We start from the raw sequence: 18,252 nt of genomic DNA, 5'->3' as shown, positions 1-18,252 counted from the left end.
CCCTCAGGGTGGAGGAGCAACACCTTATATTCCATCTGGGTAGCTTCCAACCTGATGACATAAATATAGATTTTTCCTTCCCCCTTCTCTCTTCTATTGTTCCCATCTCTGGCCTCTTACCACTTCTCACCTGCCAGTCACCTCCCCCTGGTGCCACTTTCTCCTATGGTCCACTCTCCTCTCCAATCAGATTCCTTCTCCTCCTGTCATTTATATTTCCTTCCCCCCGCTTCACGTACCACCTTCTAACTACCCTCCTTCCCCTCCCCCACCTTTTTATTTTGATGTCTTCCTCCTTCCTTTCCAGTCCCGAAGAAGGATCTCAGCCTGAAACACCGACTGCTTATTTATTTCCATGGATGCTGCCTGACCTGCTGGGCATTTTGTGTGTGTTGCTAAGCAATTTAAAGTTATTGACCTTCTTCACATCCAATACCCGAATAAAGACTGGCTCATGGACTTCCAGCTTCTTCCTTTTGAAGCCAACAATTAACTCTTTGGTTTTGCTGACATTGAGTGAGACGATGATGTTGTGGCACCACCCAACATGGTTTTCGTTATGCTTCTCGTACGTTGATTTGTCACCACCTTTGATTTGGCCAACAACTGTGGTGTCATCAGCAAACTTAAATACAGCATTGGAGCTGCACTTAGCCACACAGTCGTAAGTATAAAGTAAGTGGAACTGGGGACTAAACACACAGCCCTGTGGTGTGCCTCTGCTGGTGGAGATTGTGAAGGAGATGTTGTTGCCAATCCAAAATGACTGCGGTCTGCAAGTGAGGAAATCGAGGATCCAGTTGCACAGAGAGGTATCATGGCCCAGGTCTTGGAGATTAGTGATTAGTTTTGAGGGAACGATAGTGTTGAATGCTGAGCTGTATTGAATGGAGAGCATCCTGACGTATGTACCTTCCTTGCTCAAATGTTCCTGATCTGAGATAAGAGCCAATGAAATAGCATCTTGTGTTGACCTGTTGTGATGGTTGGCAAAATTGGAGTGGGTCCAAGTCACCGCTCAGGCAGGAGCTGATATTCATTATGACCAACCTCTCAAAGCACTTCAAAACACTGGATGTAAATGCTTCTCTGTGATAGTCATTGGCGTTAGTTATCGTGTTCCTCTTGGGCACCAGTACACCCTATCCTCGTTATATGCGTCTTCAGACAATGTGGATTCACAGTTATGCGAGGAACCGATTTCTACCAACTTCTCCTTATGTGTCCAAAGCTCACAGTTATGCGAAGAGCACTGCTTTCCCACCAATACAAGTCACGTGTGCACACCTCACAGTCTCACTGTTGGGACGAGAAACACTGCTTTCCCGCCAATACAAGTCACATGTGCGGGCCTCACAGTCTCACTCCCGCCAGTCTCACATTGGTTTTGGCAACGTGTGGATGTGTGATCTTGCGCTCTTAAACTTTTGTTGTTTTTAACCACGGTGCAGCGATTTTGTGCTTGAAATATTTAACTATGCCTCCCAAGCATCCAATGTCAAGTCCTGGGCCATCAGCCAAGCAGCAGAGGACCGCTTCAACACTTGAAAAAAAGTTAGAAATTATAAACAGAGCGGCATCAGGTGAAGGTAACACAGCTCTGGGATGCTACCTTGTGCAGTTGTGGGCTCTGATAGCTGAGTTAGGCATCACATCAAAGCAGGTGTTTAATACAGATGAGACCAGGCTTTTTTGGAAGCGTATGCTGAAACACACTTACATAAGTAAGGATGAAAAATCTGTGTCAGGTTTCAAGGCAGCAAAGGATAGATTGACTTTGCTTATGTATTCCAATGCCGAAGGAGACTGTCAGATGAAGCCTCTCTTAGTTTATCATCCACTAAACCCCTGTGCTCTTAAGGGCTTGAGTTAGAATATGCTTCCTGTCCACTGAGCAGCTAACAAGAAAGCATGGGTCACTGGTCAAATCCTTGAAGATTGGTTTGCTAATCATTTTGCTGTTGAGGTTGAATGCTACTGCCGGGAACAGAATCTTGCCTTTAAAGTTCTTTTATTGCTTGACAATGCGCCAGCCCATCCTAAACATTTGGACAACATTCATCTTAACATAACTGTGCGTTTCCTGCCGCCTAACACAACATCGCTGATTCAACCACTTAACCAAGGTGTGATATCCACATTCAAGGCATAGATCCACATTCAAGCAACAGATGATTTTGAAAATCCCAGTTTACCAACGGTGAGGGCATGGTGGAAATCCTTCAACATCAGACATGCCATCAACAACACTGATGAATCCTGGAAAGTGGTCAAGTCTTCCACTCTCAATGGGGTGTGGAAATCAATTTGGGTGGAGTGTGTGCACACCCTCAAGGGGTTTCCTGCTTTTACTGCAGCCGTCCAGGATTGTGTGCATCTGAGCTGTAAAATTGGTGGGGAAGGATTCTCAGATCTCGAGACTGCTGACGTGGTAGAACTCCTGGATTCTCATGATGAAGAATTAAGTGTGGATGACCTTCTGCATTTAACTCAGACTGAAGATGATAACGATGAAGAAGAAAGTGTCGAGTAGCAGGTGAAGGATTCTATGGTGAAGCAACTGGCAGAATTTTTTAAGGCTGTGGAACAATTGGCACAAATGGCGATGGACATGGACCCAAGTTTAGAACGGAGTCAGCATTTCAGTCATTCTCTGCAGTCAAGCCTTCTTCCCTACAAGCAAATTTATGCTGAAAAACAAAATGCTGCCAAGCAAACAACCCTCACCACTTTCTTCAAACCAGTGTCATCTCCTGCTGCCGGCAGTACTGAGAGTTCTGTGAGTCTTCCTTCACCCCTTGCTGTCCTTGATGATCCTGACGACACACAACCATCCACCTCATCCATGTAAAGCTGTCCAACACCACAACAACCACTCATCTCCTGGAGATCCACTGTTGGTGCGTACTGTACACCCTAGTATGTGAACTTTCTATGATTTATTACATTGAATATTACTTTAAATTGATGAAATATAATATGAATGTTGCCTTGTGGTACTGCTTTTGTGTCATATTGGTATGAAAATGTGAATAAATTACAGATAAAACATATTTAGGAAACCTTCCAGAAAGTATCCCTATTTTCTCCATTTAAATAATTATTCACATTATGCATTTTCATATTATGCGTTGACTTCGAGGAACATATCCCCCGCATATAACGAGGATAGGGTGTATGATTGAAGCCTGCTTGAAGCAGGTAGGTACCTCAGACTGCTGAAGCAAGAGGTTGAAGTTGTCCGTGAGCACTCCACCCAGTTGATTAGCACAGTCTTGAGTACTTGACCAGGTACACCATCTGGACTAGATGTTTTCTGTCGATTCATCCTCCGCAGTGATGCTCTCACGTTGGCCTCAGAGACTGAAATCACATGATTGTTGGGGAGTGTGTGGATTTCTGATGGCGCCACCATGTTCTGTTGCTCAAAGTAAGCATAAATGTCATTGAGCTCATCTGGGAGCAAAAGATTGTTGTCATTATGTTGCTTGGTGTAGCTTTATAGGATGTGATGGCATTCAAGCCCTGCCGCAGCTGTTGAGCATCCCGCTGTGATTCAAGTTTAATCCACAACTTCCACTTTGCAAGTGAGGTAGCTTTCCGGTGTTCATACCTATGGCCTCTTGTACTTCTCCACTTTGTAACAAACGTTTCACATCTGCATCATGTTTGAATAAAATATTTTCTAGTGCAATACAACATTTGTTTAAATGATTTATTCTTTTGTTAAAGGCTTGAATGTTGAAAGTTCTTAATTCAGTACATTCCTACTGAAAAAGTTGAAAAATATTCTTTCCTTCTCACCTTCTGCCTTTGGCATATAGAGAAAGAAATTACAGAGGCAGCTTTATTGGTCGCATATGGGTGTTGATTGTGTTTTTACTCAATGTCAATTGTTACCATGCCACAGTTAATGGTCCAATTGGAAATGTGGCATTTAGCCCACATGAGCATCAATGGTAACGATAATCTGAGTACATGTTGCATCTTTGTCTCTTTTGTACCTGGTATAAATATTCTGATGCTTGTGATGTTTTTTTTCTTTGTGTTCTTTTCCCAGACAAAGAGCTATTCATTGTTTTGTCAAGGCTGGAATTCATTGGATAAAATAGACTCAGTTTCAAATTAATAAATGATTATTGAAGGTCTAGAGTACTTTGGAAATATTTTACACATAGAACACAATGGACACCACTTTTTTTAAAAGTATATATTATGCAAATACTCAAAACTTAAAATTTCTTTTTATTTTCCTCAGGAAAATTTAATCTTTCTGCCTTTTAACTAATGTTTTTTATCCCAGAGAATTTATCTAGATGGCTTAGCGTATGATGTCCCAGTAAAGGGAAATCAAATCAATTGTTGAAAATCTAAATAAAAATAGAAAGTACTGGAAAACTCTGTCAATCAGGTTGCATCTTGCGGAAAGAAAAGCAGAGTCGGCGTTTTGGGTCAAAGAGCATTGGAACAGGGAAACAGTGAAAGTCAGTCAGCTTTAAGTGAAAGAGAATGTTGGACTGGATCAAGGGAATATTTCTGTTGTAGAGGCCATGCCATGCAATAATACGTTAAAGAGAGAAGGAAAGTGAACAGAAACTTTGAGCTGAAGGGAGCTAGAAAGTGAGAATATAAACAAAGGAATGTGAAAAACTGCAAAAGGCTGGATTATTGGCCATACCCATTAAACCAGGCTGTGCTTACAGATAAGAAAAACTGCTGCACAAAAAGTTCCAGATTTTTTTCTTTGGTTTGGGATTCAAATTTTATGTTTGAACTTATTTTGAATTACAAGTTAATTGTCAATACAGTACTGGAATTTCTTTATATGATGCAATCCAGATTTCTTTTTTGAATGTTGTATGTACATGGTAAAGGAGATAGGTCTGTTGATAATCTTCTCTGGGGACAGTGATTTACAGGCACATATGGATTGTATGGGGCTGCTTTCACATTTCCTGCTTCAGTCTTCATGATCAGGCACTCATTTTTGGAGGAATCTAAAGAAGGTTTGTTGGCTTTTGCACAGGTCACCTCAGAGAGTGTGGAACCAGAGAGGATTCCTGAACAAAGCCAAAAGGTTTATGAACAGTTTTATTCTCTAATGGGTCATTTACAGCCAAGTTTTGTTCAGAATTCTCTGCAGCCCTTTTTAATATTCAAGGACAGAAAATACTGGCACAATGGGAGTTGGGAATCTGTCCTTGTACTCTAGACATTCACAATATTCTGAAGTGAAGAATGCAGGTAAATGGAAGTTTCTAGTCTCCAAGTGAGCAACAGAATGGTAAATATTTGAAGTTTTTTTTATATAGATCACCAGTCTTGTGTAGCTCATGCTCTTAACTCAAAGATTATCTGTTGGAATGCTGATATATGAAGTTTTCCAATGGAAATATCGTGCTTTACATTTTCAAACAAGAAGGATTCTTTTGTACCCATGACAAAGATAGTATCTTAAATTTTTGGGTAAAATGTGGGACTATCCATTAAAGGTTCTGCAGCAGTCACCCTTCACAACTCCGCGTGCCTGAGCAGGGACAAAACACTTCTCACATATCGTAATTGCATAATCTCTAGAGCAGGGGTTCCCAACCGGGTGTCCACAAACCCCTTGCTTAATAGTATTGGTCCATGGCATAAAAAAGGTTGGGAACTCCTGCTCCAGAGTACTGTCTACAATGTTAACGTGGCAGCTATATTATTCCACAGCAATAAAATTTTGGAGATCATATATTCCTCCTGTATAAGTTGTGCTCTGGGTACCAGGGAGAGCTCACCAGGTCTTCTGGAAAACAGTGCAATGAGGTCTGTTCTATCCACCTGATAGACCTTCAATGGAATTCACTTGGGTAACGTTATCCTGAAGCAGCATGCCATGTTGGGATCTTCAATCGTACCTAACAGCCAAGTCATATCACATGGTGAAATATATCAACAAAATTAAATATCTGTACTATATCAGCAACATTTAGTCTATGAAACATTTCTAGAAAACTCGTCCCTGACCGCCTGTTCCGTTATTTCCGTCTTTGGTTTTGTTATCAGTTTTGTTAAATGCAGCATTTTTGGCATTTTGGGTAATAGAATTTCTCCCTTAATGGGACTTACAAACCATTACCAAAAATTTACGATGTGGAATAAAAATTTACTCTCAGAGAATTCATGTGAGAGAGAAAAAAATAACTAGGTAGATACAACATGTGAAAGAAACAACAAATCTTGCCAATTTGGTTTATATTATGGAAAATCACAATAGAGATAGTTCTCTAGAAATGCACCCCCTGTATAATGCTGAGATGCATTATACAGTATCTGTGAATTAACAGTGCAGAAACAGTAAGGTCAATGTCAGTGTTGATGTTCCAAAGATCCCATTGGTTACTGTGTTAAAGGTTCAAGTGTATTAATAATCCAGGAATAGTTCACAAGTAATTTGGAGAATCATTCAAAAAATTAAATATCTTTTTTCATTATAGCGTTGTTTCAATCTTACTGTAAAGTTGATAAAATATCAGCTTGAAGCAGACAAGATTAATGCTAAATCGCAACATTCTTATAACCTGGACTTCTGTTTTCCACAGGGTTGGTTTAGCCCCGGACAGGTGTTTGTGCTGGATGAATACTGTTCCCGCTATGGAGTTCGAGGGTGTCATCGTCATCTCTGCTATCTCAGAGAGCTGACTGAGCGTGCAGAAGGAGGCACAATGATTGATCCAACTCTTCTGCATTACAGCTTTGCTTTTTGTGCCTCCCATGTTCATGGCAACAGGTAATCTGTTAAAGCAAAGCTCACAATCAAAGAAATGACTTTTTAATTGCATGAGCAGGACGGTCTTGGCTCCCCTTTGGCATTAACCGTGCAAGTGTTGAATACTCTTGCTCCTTCTGCTGGCTGGAAGATAGGATTCTTGGTTCATTCACTGTGCTCTGCAAGTCCACTTCTCCAGTAGAATGTACTCAGGGTGGAACAGTGCTGGTCAGGAAACCATAGGCTTGCAGTATCTGATTTTTGTTTCAATTTAAATTGATGAAATTTAATGACTGTTGATCTATAAGCTTTCTGACCAATCTAGCCTAGAGTTTCTGCTCTTCACAAAGGTAATAATCTAGTTCTACATTCAACCCCTTCTACGTTTCACCACCTGGGAAGTAAGATATATGATAATAATTGTGAAATAAGCTAGAATGTGTAACACTAACAGTGGCTCATTGAAACAATCAGTGCATCAGTGCAAGTAACAGTACTAACTCATATTTAAACACTGAGGTTAATAATAAACAACCACAGATGACAAGGCTAGATAGCAGTTACTTGAAGTCAAGACTTGTGATACAAATGATTTTAAAAAGAAGAAACATGAGGATAATTTAATTTTAGTGCTTTCATATCGAGAGTCAATACTAATAAACAAAGGTAGGCTTAGGATAGGTAATGGGCAGCCAGGTATTGGATAAGATATAGTTAACTGATGATTGGACAAAAAGAAGCAACTTAGAATAGCATTGCATTAGACCAGTCAAAAACGAAACTATACATACACTCTGCGGTCACTTTATTGGGTACAACTGTACATCTGCTCATTAATGCAAATACAGTATCTGTATTTGCATTAGTCACGTGTCAGCATCTCATTGCAAAAAAGCTTGCAGATATGGCCAAGAGGTTCGGCTGTTGTTCAGACCAAACAACAGAAGGGGGAAGAATATAAGAATATAATAAATTGGAGCAGGAGTAGGACATCAGACCTGTCAAGCCTTCTCCACCATTTAACAAGCTCATGGCTTATCTGGCCATGGACTCATCTCCACCTACCTGCCTTTTCCCCATAACCCTTAATTCCCCTACTATGCAAACATCTATCCAACCTTGCCTTAAATATATTTGCTGAGGTAGCCCCCACTGCTTTATTGAGCAGAGAATTCCACAGGTTCACCACTCTCTGGGAAAAGCAGTTCCTCCTCATCTCCGTCCTAAATCTATTTCCCCGAATCTTGAGGCTATGTCCCCTAGTTCTAGTCTCAACTACCGGTGGAAACAACTTTCCTGCCTTTACCTTATCTATCCCTTTCATAATTTTATATGTTTCTATAAGATCTCCTCTCATTCTTCTGAATTCCAGCGAGTACAGTCCCAGACAACTCAATCTCTCCTCATAGTCTAACCCCCTCATCTCTGGAATCTCTAGAAAAATTTTCTAAGTGAGTATGACCATGAAATGATTGTGTGGCTGATGATGTAGTTTGAGTATCTCAGCAACTGCTGATCTCCTGGGATTTTCACTCACAGTCATCTCTAGAGTTTACAGAGAATATTGCAAAAAACGAAAATGCACTCAGTGAGCACAAAGGCCTTTTTAATGAGCGAGGTCAGAGGAGAATGGCTAGACTGGTTCAAGCTGACAGGAAGGCAACAGTAACTCAGAGAACCATGTGTTACAACACTTGTGTGCAGAAGAGCATCTCTGAATGCACAACACATCAAACTTTGAAGTGGATGGGCTACAGCAGCAGAAGACCATGAACAAACACTCAGTGGCCACTGTGTATGTATCAGTGGCAGGCTGGGTTCAAGAAGTTATGTTTTCATGATGGAAGTAAGCCATTTTTGTAAGGAAAAATCCATGTTTTTGGGATTCAGTTAGCAACTGAATGGAACATATTGGGAAAATCTAGTTTAGTCCAAGGCATTTCAGGGAGAAAGAATGAAATGTGTGATACTGAGTTTGAAATCAATGAAGATATAAGAGAGAGATTCGGGCCAGCTGGTGGTGCAACGACATCGGCGCTGGACCCGGGAACGGAGGTTCCTGGGTTCGAAACTAGTCGGGTCCGACCTCATGTATGCTTTCCATCCGTGTCGGGTTGAGTGTCGGACCGCAACTCGACCTCGTAAAACAAAGGGAAAATACTGCGAAAATGTCTGTGTGAGGAGTGGCACGCCACACAGTCTCTCTCTCGCTCTGCGCCTTGTAAAAAAAAGTCATGAAAAATCCATCATCACAGACGTACGCACGGACATGCAGACGTACACGCAAAAAAAAAGAAAATATAAGAGAGATGAAATAGCCTATTTTACAATATTGGCCATTCAATGGCTTGTGATAGGGAACTGGAGCTCCTGCTTTAGGCATAACTATCTGGGTGGTGTGCATGGTTGTAAAGCTCCTTAAGTGTCAAGTTGATAGACTAGCCACGGTGATCTTTTCCAGTCCTTATATTCAAGTTTTTTTGGCTTCTAGTCAAAAATTTATGTGAACATCACAAGGTGTTCAAAGCTCTTAAACCGCAATAAATTTTCCTAATGAGGAAATGTGTAATGACAGATTACAGCCATAGCTTAGAGAGGAGAAGCAATTGAGTCATGATTTGGAAGTCAAAGTGTACTCTGTTGCAACTTGGTTTCTTTCTGAAAGACAGGTCTCAAAAATGTGACAACCACCAATGTTATTTGATTATTGACAACATAAGGACTAATCAGGGATAGCGAACCTATGCCACGCCCAAATATTTTGTTGGCATGCAGTAATCCCACCCATAATATAAAGATAAACAATGATTATCTTTACTGCTAAATGAAGAGCCAGTTTGTTTTTTTGACAGTGCAAGAGAAGTGGCATGTTTTCATAGGAAAGATCTCACGTCAGCCTGGCACCAGCCAGACAGTTGTGAGAACGTGTGACATTGCATGATACATTTTGAAAACCTCGCAGACCTGGAGTACAGATCAACATTCGGATAGCAAACGGTTGGACCAGTTGGCACTGGCTTCACTCTGCTTAAGATTTTTCTTCTGTTGTTTGTGAGCGAACATTGGATGTTCAGTGATAACAACGTCCAATGTATCTGGTTTAGTGCCTCTATGAATATTTATTTTTTTACAATAAAATTATTAGTAAAACTATGTTATTTAAGTTTAATAGTGAGGTATTTTTAAATTGTGCTTACCATTTTTAGCTTGTTCAGAAGCCTGGGCAGTACAATATGGAGAGCAAGCTGTTGCCCATGTAGCAAACTCCCCCTCTCCAAGCATCTGATGAACCAACAGGAATGGTAGAGACCGATACAGTTTGGTACCAGCAGCGTCACAGGAGTTGCCAGTGGAACTCAATGTAGGACTGCCTTAGGGACTCCAACTCCAGATTTTTCCCTCGAGGTTTACTCCCGAAGCCTTCCCCATGAGTGCGTATAGCCGCAAGGCAGCAGAGGTTTGAGATCAGACCCTTTCTTCTCTTAGCTGAGCTGCCAAGTCCCATCTGCCTGAAGAGACTGGTTTTAAGGCACCAGTAACCAAATTTTGCCCCTTCTCCAGTCAGTAAAAATGTTGCTGGACTTATTAGCTAAGCCACAGGTGAAGGCCAGAAGCTGGACTTGGTTGACGGAGGCTATTTGAGGCACATGCCATTGGGAGCATTTAATAGATAGTGGGAACTTGTCTCCATTACCACCCCTGGCTATAATAACCTGAAGGAACCAGAACAACTAACAGAAAATATTAATTTATGTAAATTTCTTTCAGTTTTTCTTGATGAGAGCACTGATGTTACATCATAAGCAAGGGTAGCTGTTATTGCTTCTTTTTTTTAGAGGTGATGAAATATGTTAACTTGTTAACATTACCTGCATACAACATGGGGTAGAAATATGTAAGGCAGCTATAAAAGAATTGTCTGGCTAACAAGTTAACTTTTCAAAAATAGTTTCCGTGACTACTAGTGGTACACCCAGAATGATTGGTAAAGAGGCAGGTTTTGTCAAGCTGTTTGTAAAGTATGTTGGACATCAACTGATAGGCTTTCATTGTATAGTACACAAGGAAACATTGTGTGCAAAAGCTGGCCTTAAGGAACCAAAGTAATTAATTTTATTTCTGGGTGTGTTCTGAAAAATAACGATAATTTCAGAATTTACTGAGTGAAGCGAACATTGTCTTAGTAGTGGTTTCGTCCTTAAGCCTTTGTTTAGTGATTGGATGAATTACATCCGTTTTTGATGACAGAAGCAGATTCTTGTCAAGAATTATATAACATTGTGGGGATTTGCAGATTTTTTTTGTAGATTTCTCCTCAAATTAATGTGATGAACAACAAATTACATGGATCTGGCAAAACACTTGATGTTACATTTGATAATGTAAAAGCCTTGAAATCAAACTGAATATACTTCAACATGTTGCCAAAAATGGCACTTTTAAGTATTTTCCAAATCTAAAGAAACAGATGACAGATTCCTGAAAAAAGGCAGACATTCAGAGCCTACCAGTGTACTATTCAGCATCATTGATTCAACTACTGAACATTCTTTAAGATTCTCTAAGTTCACGTCATTTGAAGAAAGTGCAAAATTCATGAAGTATGCAGACAGTGTAACTTTTGCCAAACTGAATTTGGAAATGTTACAGTGGATTGATTTGGATAATTTTGAAATATATTTGATTTATTTACAAAGCTGCACAATTTGGAGGTAAAAGAAATGTTAATTTAAGAGCTAGAAACTGTTGAAAGAAATCAGTTAGTTACTGGGTCATACCATAAGCAACCAAATAATAAGGTTCTGAAATTCTGGGATTCCATTCTTGAAACTTTTAATTGTCTGAGAAATATTCCAGTGGAAATATTACCTGTATTTTCATTGACATATTCATGTAAATCATTGTTTTCAATGATGAACTTAGTTAAGATTAATTATAGGAGTAGACTTACTGATGAAATTAGTGCTACCTAGCTCTCAAAACAAATAAACATATGCTGGGTATAAAATATTTGTCATCATTAGTGCAGCAAAAAAGTCCCACTGAGAGTACATTGTGCTTATTTTCATTTCCTTGATCTTTCATGAATATATACCAAAGTGTTTAACTTCATATTTCTATTTGTTGTGTTTTATATGAGGTAAAATAACAATTCTATTTTGAACTAATGTTATTTTGCAATCATCTTAAAAAGTTAATATTCATAATTTTTGAACAGGTTTTCTGAAATAATTTATTTCATTCTTTCTGTTATTCTTCTATTGACAGTAAAACAATTAATACACTTAAATAAGCAACACAACTGATCTTTTTTCCTTAAACACTTCATAACAATTGTTATTAATTCACTTATCAATGATAATCTCTGTATCGAAATTAACATGGCACGAGAGGTCTTTGTGGAAGATTGTCGCCAGTTTGAGTGCACACGTTCCAAGTTTTGCCACTCCTGTCCTAAATCCTCCTGATGCTCTCTTATGGTACTCGGAGAAACCTTGCCTTCATTCCAACTGTAGTTGTGAGATATAGCTGTGATTCATTGAAATGTTTTAATTTATTGTAAGCATGTCCCTTATTCTGTAAAAGAAAAGGTTATTAACAGAGGCAATTTTTGTTCAAAAATTAGATCATAATTTCTAATGATGTAGTAACTAAGTTTCAATACTTATTGTGGAATGTTATTCCTCAATGAAGACACCAGCAATTAAAAATGACATTCCTAACTTTTAGAACAATACATTGAAGTGAAAGATGGTGGAATTCTTGCGAATTGATTTACTTTGTAAGAAAATGTGCCTTACAACTGAAAGGGATGGAGATACTCAAATGAACAATTCTTTATTGTAAAAATGTTCCTCCATTCAAATTTAGCACAATACTGCTGTTTTGCCTATTGTGCTTGGTGAAAGCTTATAACTGACTGAATAGTTTGCATTGGCTTGAATCAGAATTAAACATTTTCTGTATGAAAGAGCCCTGAAATACACAAGGTCCAAATGGAACTGAGTAAACAAAGCACAGGAGGATCTTCAAGGTAGCAACAGTTCTGGAGGTTAAATCTACATTGTAGCAACTTACAAATCATGAACAATTTGCCTTCACTTGCTGCTTCTGCAATAAAAAAGATTTAAGAGAAGCATTTCAAACAGTGTGGTAAACTTAGGGTATATACATAGCATATTACCTACAGTTTTGATCACCCTGTTTAGGAAAAATGTCATTATGCTGGAAAGAGTGTGAAGGTTTTTGAGAAATTTGCCAAGACTCGGGGGTGTGAGTTATAGGGAGGGTTCGAACAGGCAAGGATTTATTCAGTGGAAGGTAGGAGACTGAGGGATTACTTTATAGAAGTGTATAAAATTATGAGAGGCATATATTTGGAGAATAGACTCAATCTCATTGATTGAGATTGAATAGACTCGATGTCATTCCCAGGGAAAGATAACCAAGAAGAGAATAATCTGTCAGATAAAGTAATCGTGGCAGGTAAAATAATGACTTTTAAAAGACATTTGGATAAATACGTAAATAGAAAAGCGTTAAAGGGATATAAGCCAAATGCAGTGGGCACCTTGGTCAGCATGGATGAATTGGGGCAAAGGGCTGTTTCTGTCTTACATTATTCTATGACTCTAAAAACAGAACACTTGAATTGCTGGAAATCAGAAATTTTAAAATGCCAGGCAGGCAGCATGTATGGAGAGAAAAATAAAGTTTGTACTCAAATCAATGATCTTTTATCGAAATATTGGGAATGATTGACCAAAGCAAACTAACTTTTAAAGTATTGTCAGAATGGTCTTTTAAATTCAGCACATGACCTAAGAATTGACAAATACTTTTATAGAATGTGAGCAGCAGCAACCATTATTGAACTGGGGATAAAGCTGCATAGGAGACCAGAACCAAATCACCGAGAGTTACCGCTTGGGTTAAAGAAGCCATTGCTGGATAAGGCCATTGACCATTTTGTATAGTAGAGCTGAGGTTTTCAATTTATCACTCTGAGGATTGTGGAGCTGGTGGGGGAATAAAGCTGTGTCCAATGCTGTGGAACAGGATGTGGGAAATGCAATTCTAATGCATTGTTCTCTGAGGCTGGAAGTCTGAAAGAGAGTGTTTTGAAGATTTCATATCACAGTCTCCGTCTGTCACTTCCACAATGCCCAACCCCACAGTCCTGCTCCCAATCCTAACAGCCCAAATGGATTATGCTTCTAAGGACTTGAAAGTTGGGAAAAAATTGAGGGAGACCTTCCAAGTCTACTTTGCTGATGGTAAGGGAGGGAGCATTCATTTTCCTTCTGCATCCATTTAATTTATTGGATGGAAAAGTGTGACAGGCATGTTTGCATCTTCCTGATTTGCATTCCTGGCAGGATTGGGTCATTCTGCTAAATTCAGCTTCCTATCACCAGTGTGTATTCAGAAACAAAATTAGGATACTTGCTGATTTGTATACTTCACTTGCTTTACGGCAGAGTCAACAGTTCAATGAACCTTGTTGGCTGTATTTGTGTTGGTTTATTATTGTCACATGTACCAAGATAAAGTGAAAAGCTTGTCCTGCATATTGTTCACACAGATCAAATCAATACTACATAATACATTGAGCTTTATGAAGGTAAAACAATAACAATGAAGAATAATATATAAAAGCTACTCAGAAAGGACAATGCAGGTATATGATAAAGTGCAAGATCATAACAAGATAGATTCCTAGACCCTGAGTCCATCTTACCAGGCAAGAGGTCCATTCAGGAGTCTGAAAACAATGGGATAGAATTTGTTCTTGAACCTGTTGGTATATGCTTTCAGGCTTTTGTATTGTTTGCCCAATGGGAGAGGGAGAAAATGACCCTCTGACTGTAAAGGCTTTCCTGTAACCTGGCTTCATGAAAGGTTGCATGAATGCAGATCTTTACTTAAGTTTTTTATTTGGGGGGTTGCCAGTTAAAAGTGTCACAGCCCTTTCTGGACAATCAAAGGAAAACAGCACAGGTGTGTTTTGTTGCTTCCATTGCAGAAGGCTTGGTTTTGTTATACGAAATGACATAGCTTGTCCAAGGGACAATCAAAGTCTATGGCTGAAGTGACAGATTTTCAATAATTTTCTGATACCTGTTTCAATGTGACACAAAGTGATACTTAGTTCAAAGATTTCATTAGTGACATCTTCCTAGCTTACCTTTCTCACCTGTCAGTTCACGTCCATTTAGCTGGCTCTTGACAGGCCTGGCTTGTAACTGTCACCCGCTAGAATGAGCTTGAATGTGACAGTATCCCCCAGCATCTTAGCACTGACTCCAATTTTTTTCTGACAGTTCAAAAACAAAGTAAACATTAATCAAGGATTACCATCTTATGCTGGTCATTGAGCTGAAGGGAGATGACATGCTCTTAACTTATCTGCACAGGGACAGGGCTAATTCAAGTCATATTTATCTCGCTGCTTGAATGCAGTACCCATCACTGCTCTGCTTTCGCATATTAACTTGAAGCTTGTCATTTCAGATGACTGGGCAGGTCAATCAAATCAGAATATATACCAGCTCTTTACATTTCGTGAACAATTTTACCATTATGAGGTGACAACCTGTATCATCAGTAGCTTAATGCCTTCTGTAGCTTAAAGGAGTATTTATATCACTGCCACCATTTGACTTGGCATGACCTTCTCTGTGCTTTGTTCTGTTATTCTGACAAGACAACTTTACTTCACTTCACTAGGGTGTTTCAGTGAACCAAACTGTTGGTTATTTGCTTTGAAATTCAAATATACTGCAACTTCTGTTGTGACTGTCATCTGTAGTGTGTTAAATCAGCACAAATTGCTCTACACTTGCTGAAAACCAAGAACCAAGACAAAACGCCAGAGATTAAACACATATTTAGAATTCATAATTACTTTTTGTTCTGAAGCTTTGTTTTGATGGATATCATGCATGGTGACCTGTTGAAACTAATTATTTTCAGCTGCAGGGATATTTTTAGATAATCTAAGTCTCCAAAATTTATTTTGATGGATTTGGTAAATGGATTCTTGCCAATCAAAAAGCAGTGAAGTTTTTGTAGATAATGGAAGTAACTCTTTATTCTAATATTGTATCATCTATGCCTTTGTTCATTAAGCTCTAGACCCAGTTTGATGTTGAAATGTTTTCTCTCGAAAGAGTTAAATTAACAGTGTCTCATTCACATTGACGTGTTTGCAAGGAAGTACACAGGGTGGAGGGGTGTTGAGGGATGAGGAATCAAAATTTTGTATTGTAAATGCATGTTACATATACACAGACAATGATATTGCTGATGGCATTAAGAACAAAGAATGTGCAGTAAAATATAAAATTAATTACAAATGTAGAGTTAGAGGAATATTAAGGGCTCCAAAATAATTTCCATGAATAGATTGCTGTCCAGAAAAGATGTATCAGTCTTTTGAAAAAAGGAAGAAAGGAAATGCTTCCTTCCTTTGTCAGAACTGGAAAAGAAAGGAATACAAGTTAGCTTTCAATAGGAAAGAAAATGGGGGAGGGACGTGTCGAATAAAGGGAATGCTTGTGATAGGATGAGTCAAAATAGCTTAATGATAGTAGTTGCCAGCACATTAATTTTTATGGTCTGTGGAATGAGTTGTCGATAGTAAGTGGTAGGATTTTCCCAGAAGCTAGACCTGTATAAATAAGACAGGAAAACTACTTCTATCCACAGATGCTGCCTGGCCTGCATGTTTTCCAGCATTTTCTGTGTTTCTTTCAGATTTTGAGCATCTGCAGGTTGATTTTGACTTTCAGGAAGGAAATAATGCAAGCTGTGATTACAATTTTCTTATCCTTTTTGACTGCAGCTATGCTGCCAGAGAACTGGAGGACAGCAAATTTCATAGCATTGTTTAAAATGAGAGAAAGAAATAGACCATTATTTGCTGGCAGCAGCCAGCAAATTATTGGAAACATTCCTGAGGTTCAGCAGAAATGGTAATTGAGAATGGGAGAGTTGTATCTTTAATTTAAGGACAGTCATGTTGTTTAGCTCTGAGAAGATTGAAAAATGTGTTGAAATTTTTGAGATGGTTAACAAGATGAGTTGGCAACAGCAGCACATGTGACATGATATGCATGGATTTTAGCCATGCACTTGATCAGAACATTAAGCACCCATGGGATCTCAGATGAAGTGGCAATTGCAATTAAAGTTTTGCTCTTTAGGAGAAAGCAAGAGGTAATGATCAGTGACAGGAAGGATGTATGTAATGTGATTCTGATAGAGTCAGAATTAAATCAGTGTAAGAACCATCTTCAGGAAGTCTGCAGGCTGATAAAATTTGCAAAACAGTTGATTACAAGGCAGGAAGTTAAAAATATAGGGAGATACAAGATTCCTAGCTAACTGGTCATTAGAGTGGCAAATAAATTCAGCCTGGAGAAGTGGGAGGGCAGAAAGCAAAGGAATACACAAACAGTGGCAGCAATCTCTGATCAGGGTTCAAATCCTGCCAATACCTGTAAGGAGCTTGTGCGTTCTCCCCATGTCCATGTGGGTTTCCTTTCACATTCCAAAGATTCACAGTAGGGTTAGTGAGTTGCGGGCTTATTATGTTAGCACCAGAAGCCTGGGCTACTTCCAGCACAATCCTTAGATCGAGTTAGTCATCAATGGAAATGACATATTTCACCAGATGTTTCAAAGTCCATGTGACAAATCAAGCTAATCTAATCTGATAATAAATGGAAGGGTGCAGAGCAGGGTAGAGCTTCAGAGAGCATATTCACAGATCACTGGAAATAGCAGGTCAGATATTAGTGAAAGCATTAACTATGTTTCTTTTTCCACAGATGCTGCCCAAGTGGTTGCATCATTTTCTGTTTTTATTTCAGATTTCTAGCAACTAGAGTTTGTTCGATTTTCTGGACAAGTACAGTTATAAAGGGATACAGGAACAATAGAAATTCTGCGGATGCTGAAAATCCAAAGCAACACACACACACAATACTGGAGGAACTCAGCAGGTTAGGCAGCATCTGTGGAAATGAATAAACAAACAATGTTTCAGGCCAAGACCCCTTTTCAGCACTGGAAAGGAAAAGGGGAAACATCAGAAAAAAATGTTGGGGTGGGGAAAGAAAAAGAATAGCAAGAAGGTGACGAATGAAGCCAGGTGGCTGGGAAAGATAAAGGGCTAGAGAGGAAATAATCTGATAGGAGAGGAGAGTGGATGATAGGAGAAAAGGGAGAAGGGGAAGGAGGAGGGGACCCGGGGGGGGGGTGGGGATAGACTGTTGAGTAAGAGGTCAGAATGGAGAATAGAAGAAGAGGGTAGTGGGAGGGGAAATATTTACCGGAAGGAGAAATGGGTATTCATGCCATCTGGCTATTCAAACAGAATATAAGCTGTTGCTCCTCCACCCTGAGGGTGGCCTCATCTTGGCACAAGAGGAGACCATGGAGCGACATGTCAGAACGAGAACGAGAATGGGAATTGGAGTTAAAATGTTTGGCCACTG

At 39.3% G+C, this 18,252-nt stretch overlaps 1 protein-coding gene across 6 annotated transcripts in view; it reads left to right on the top strand.

Annotated features, from left to right (window-relative positions):
• Positions 1–18,252, top strand: part of cadps2 (Ca++-dependent secretion activator 2) — a 706,406-nt gene that overhangs the window by 511,599 nt on the left and 176,555 nt on the right. For all 6 annotated transcript variants that reach the window (XM_072267874.1, XM_072267873.1, XM_072267872.1 and 3 more), the window contains exon 13: positions 6,582–6,769. In XM_072267874.1, coding sequence (XP_072123975.1) covers positions 6,582–6,769 — 188 coding nt within the window. The remainder of the gene's footprint in view (positions 1–6,581; positions 6,770–18,252) is intronic.

This window comes from Mobula birostris, chromosome 9 (assembly GCF_030028105.1).
Source record: "Mobula birostris isolate sMobBir1 chromosome 9, sMobBir1.hap1, whole genome shotgun sequence".
Classification (NCBI taxonomy): Eukaryota; Metazoa; Chordata; class Chondrichthyes; order Myliobatiformes; family Myliobatidae; genus Mobula; species Mobula birostris.
This window is presented reverse-complemented; position numbering and strand designations above follow the sequence as displayed.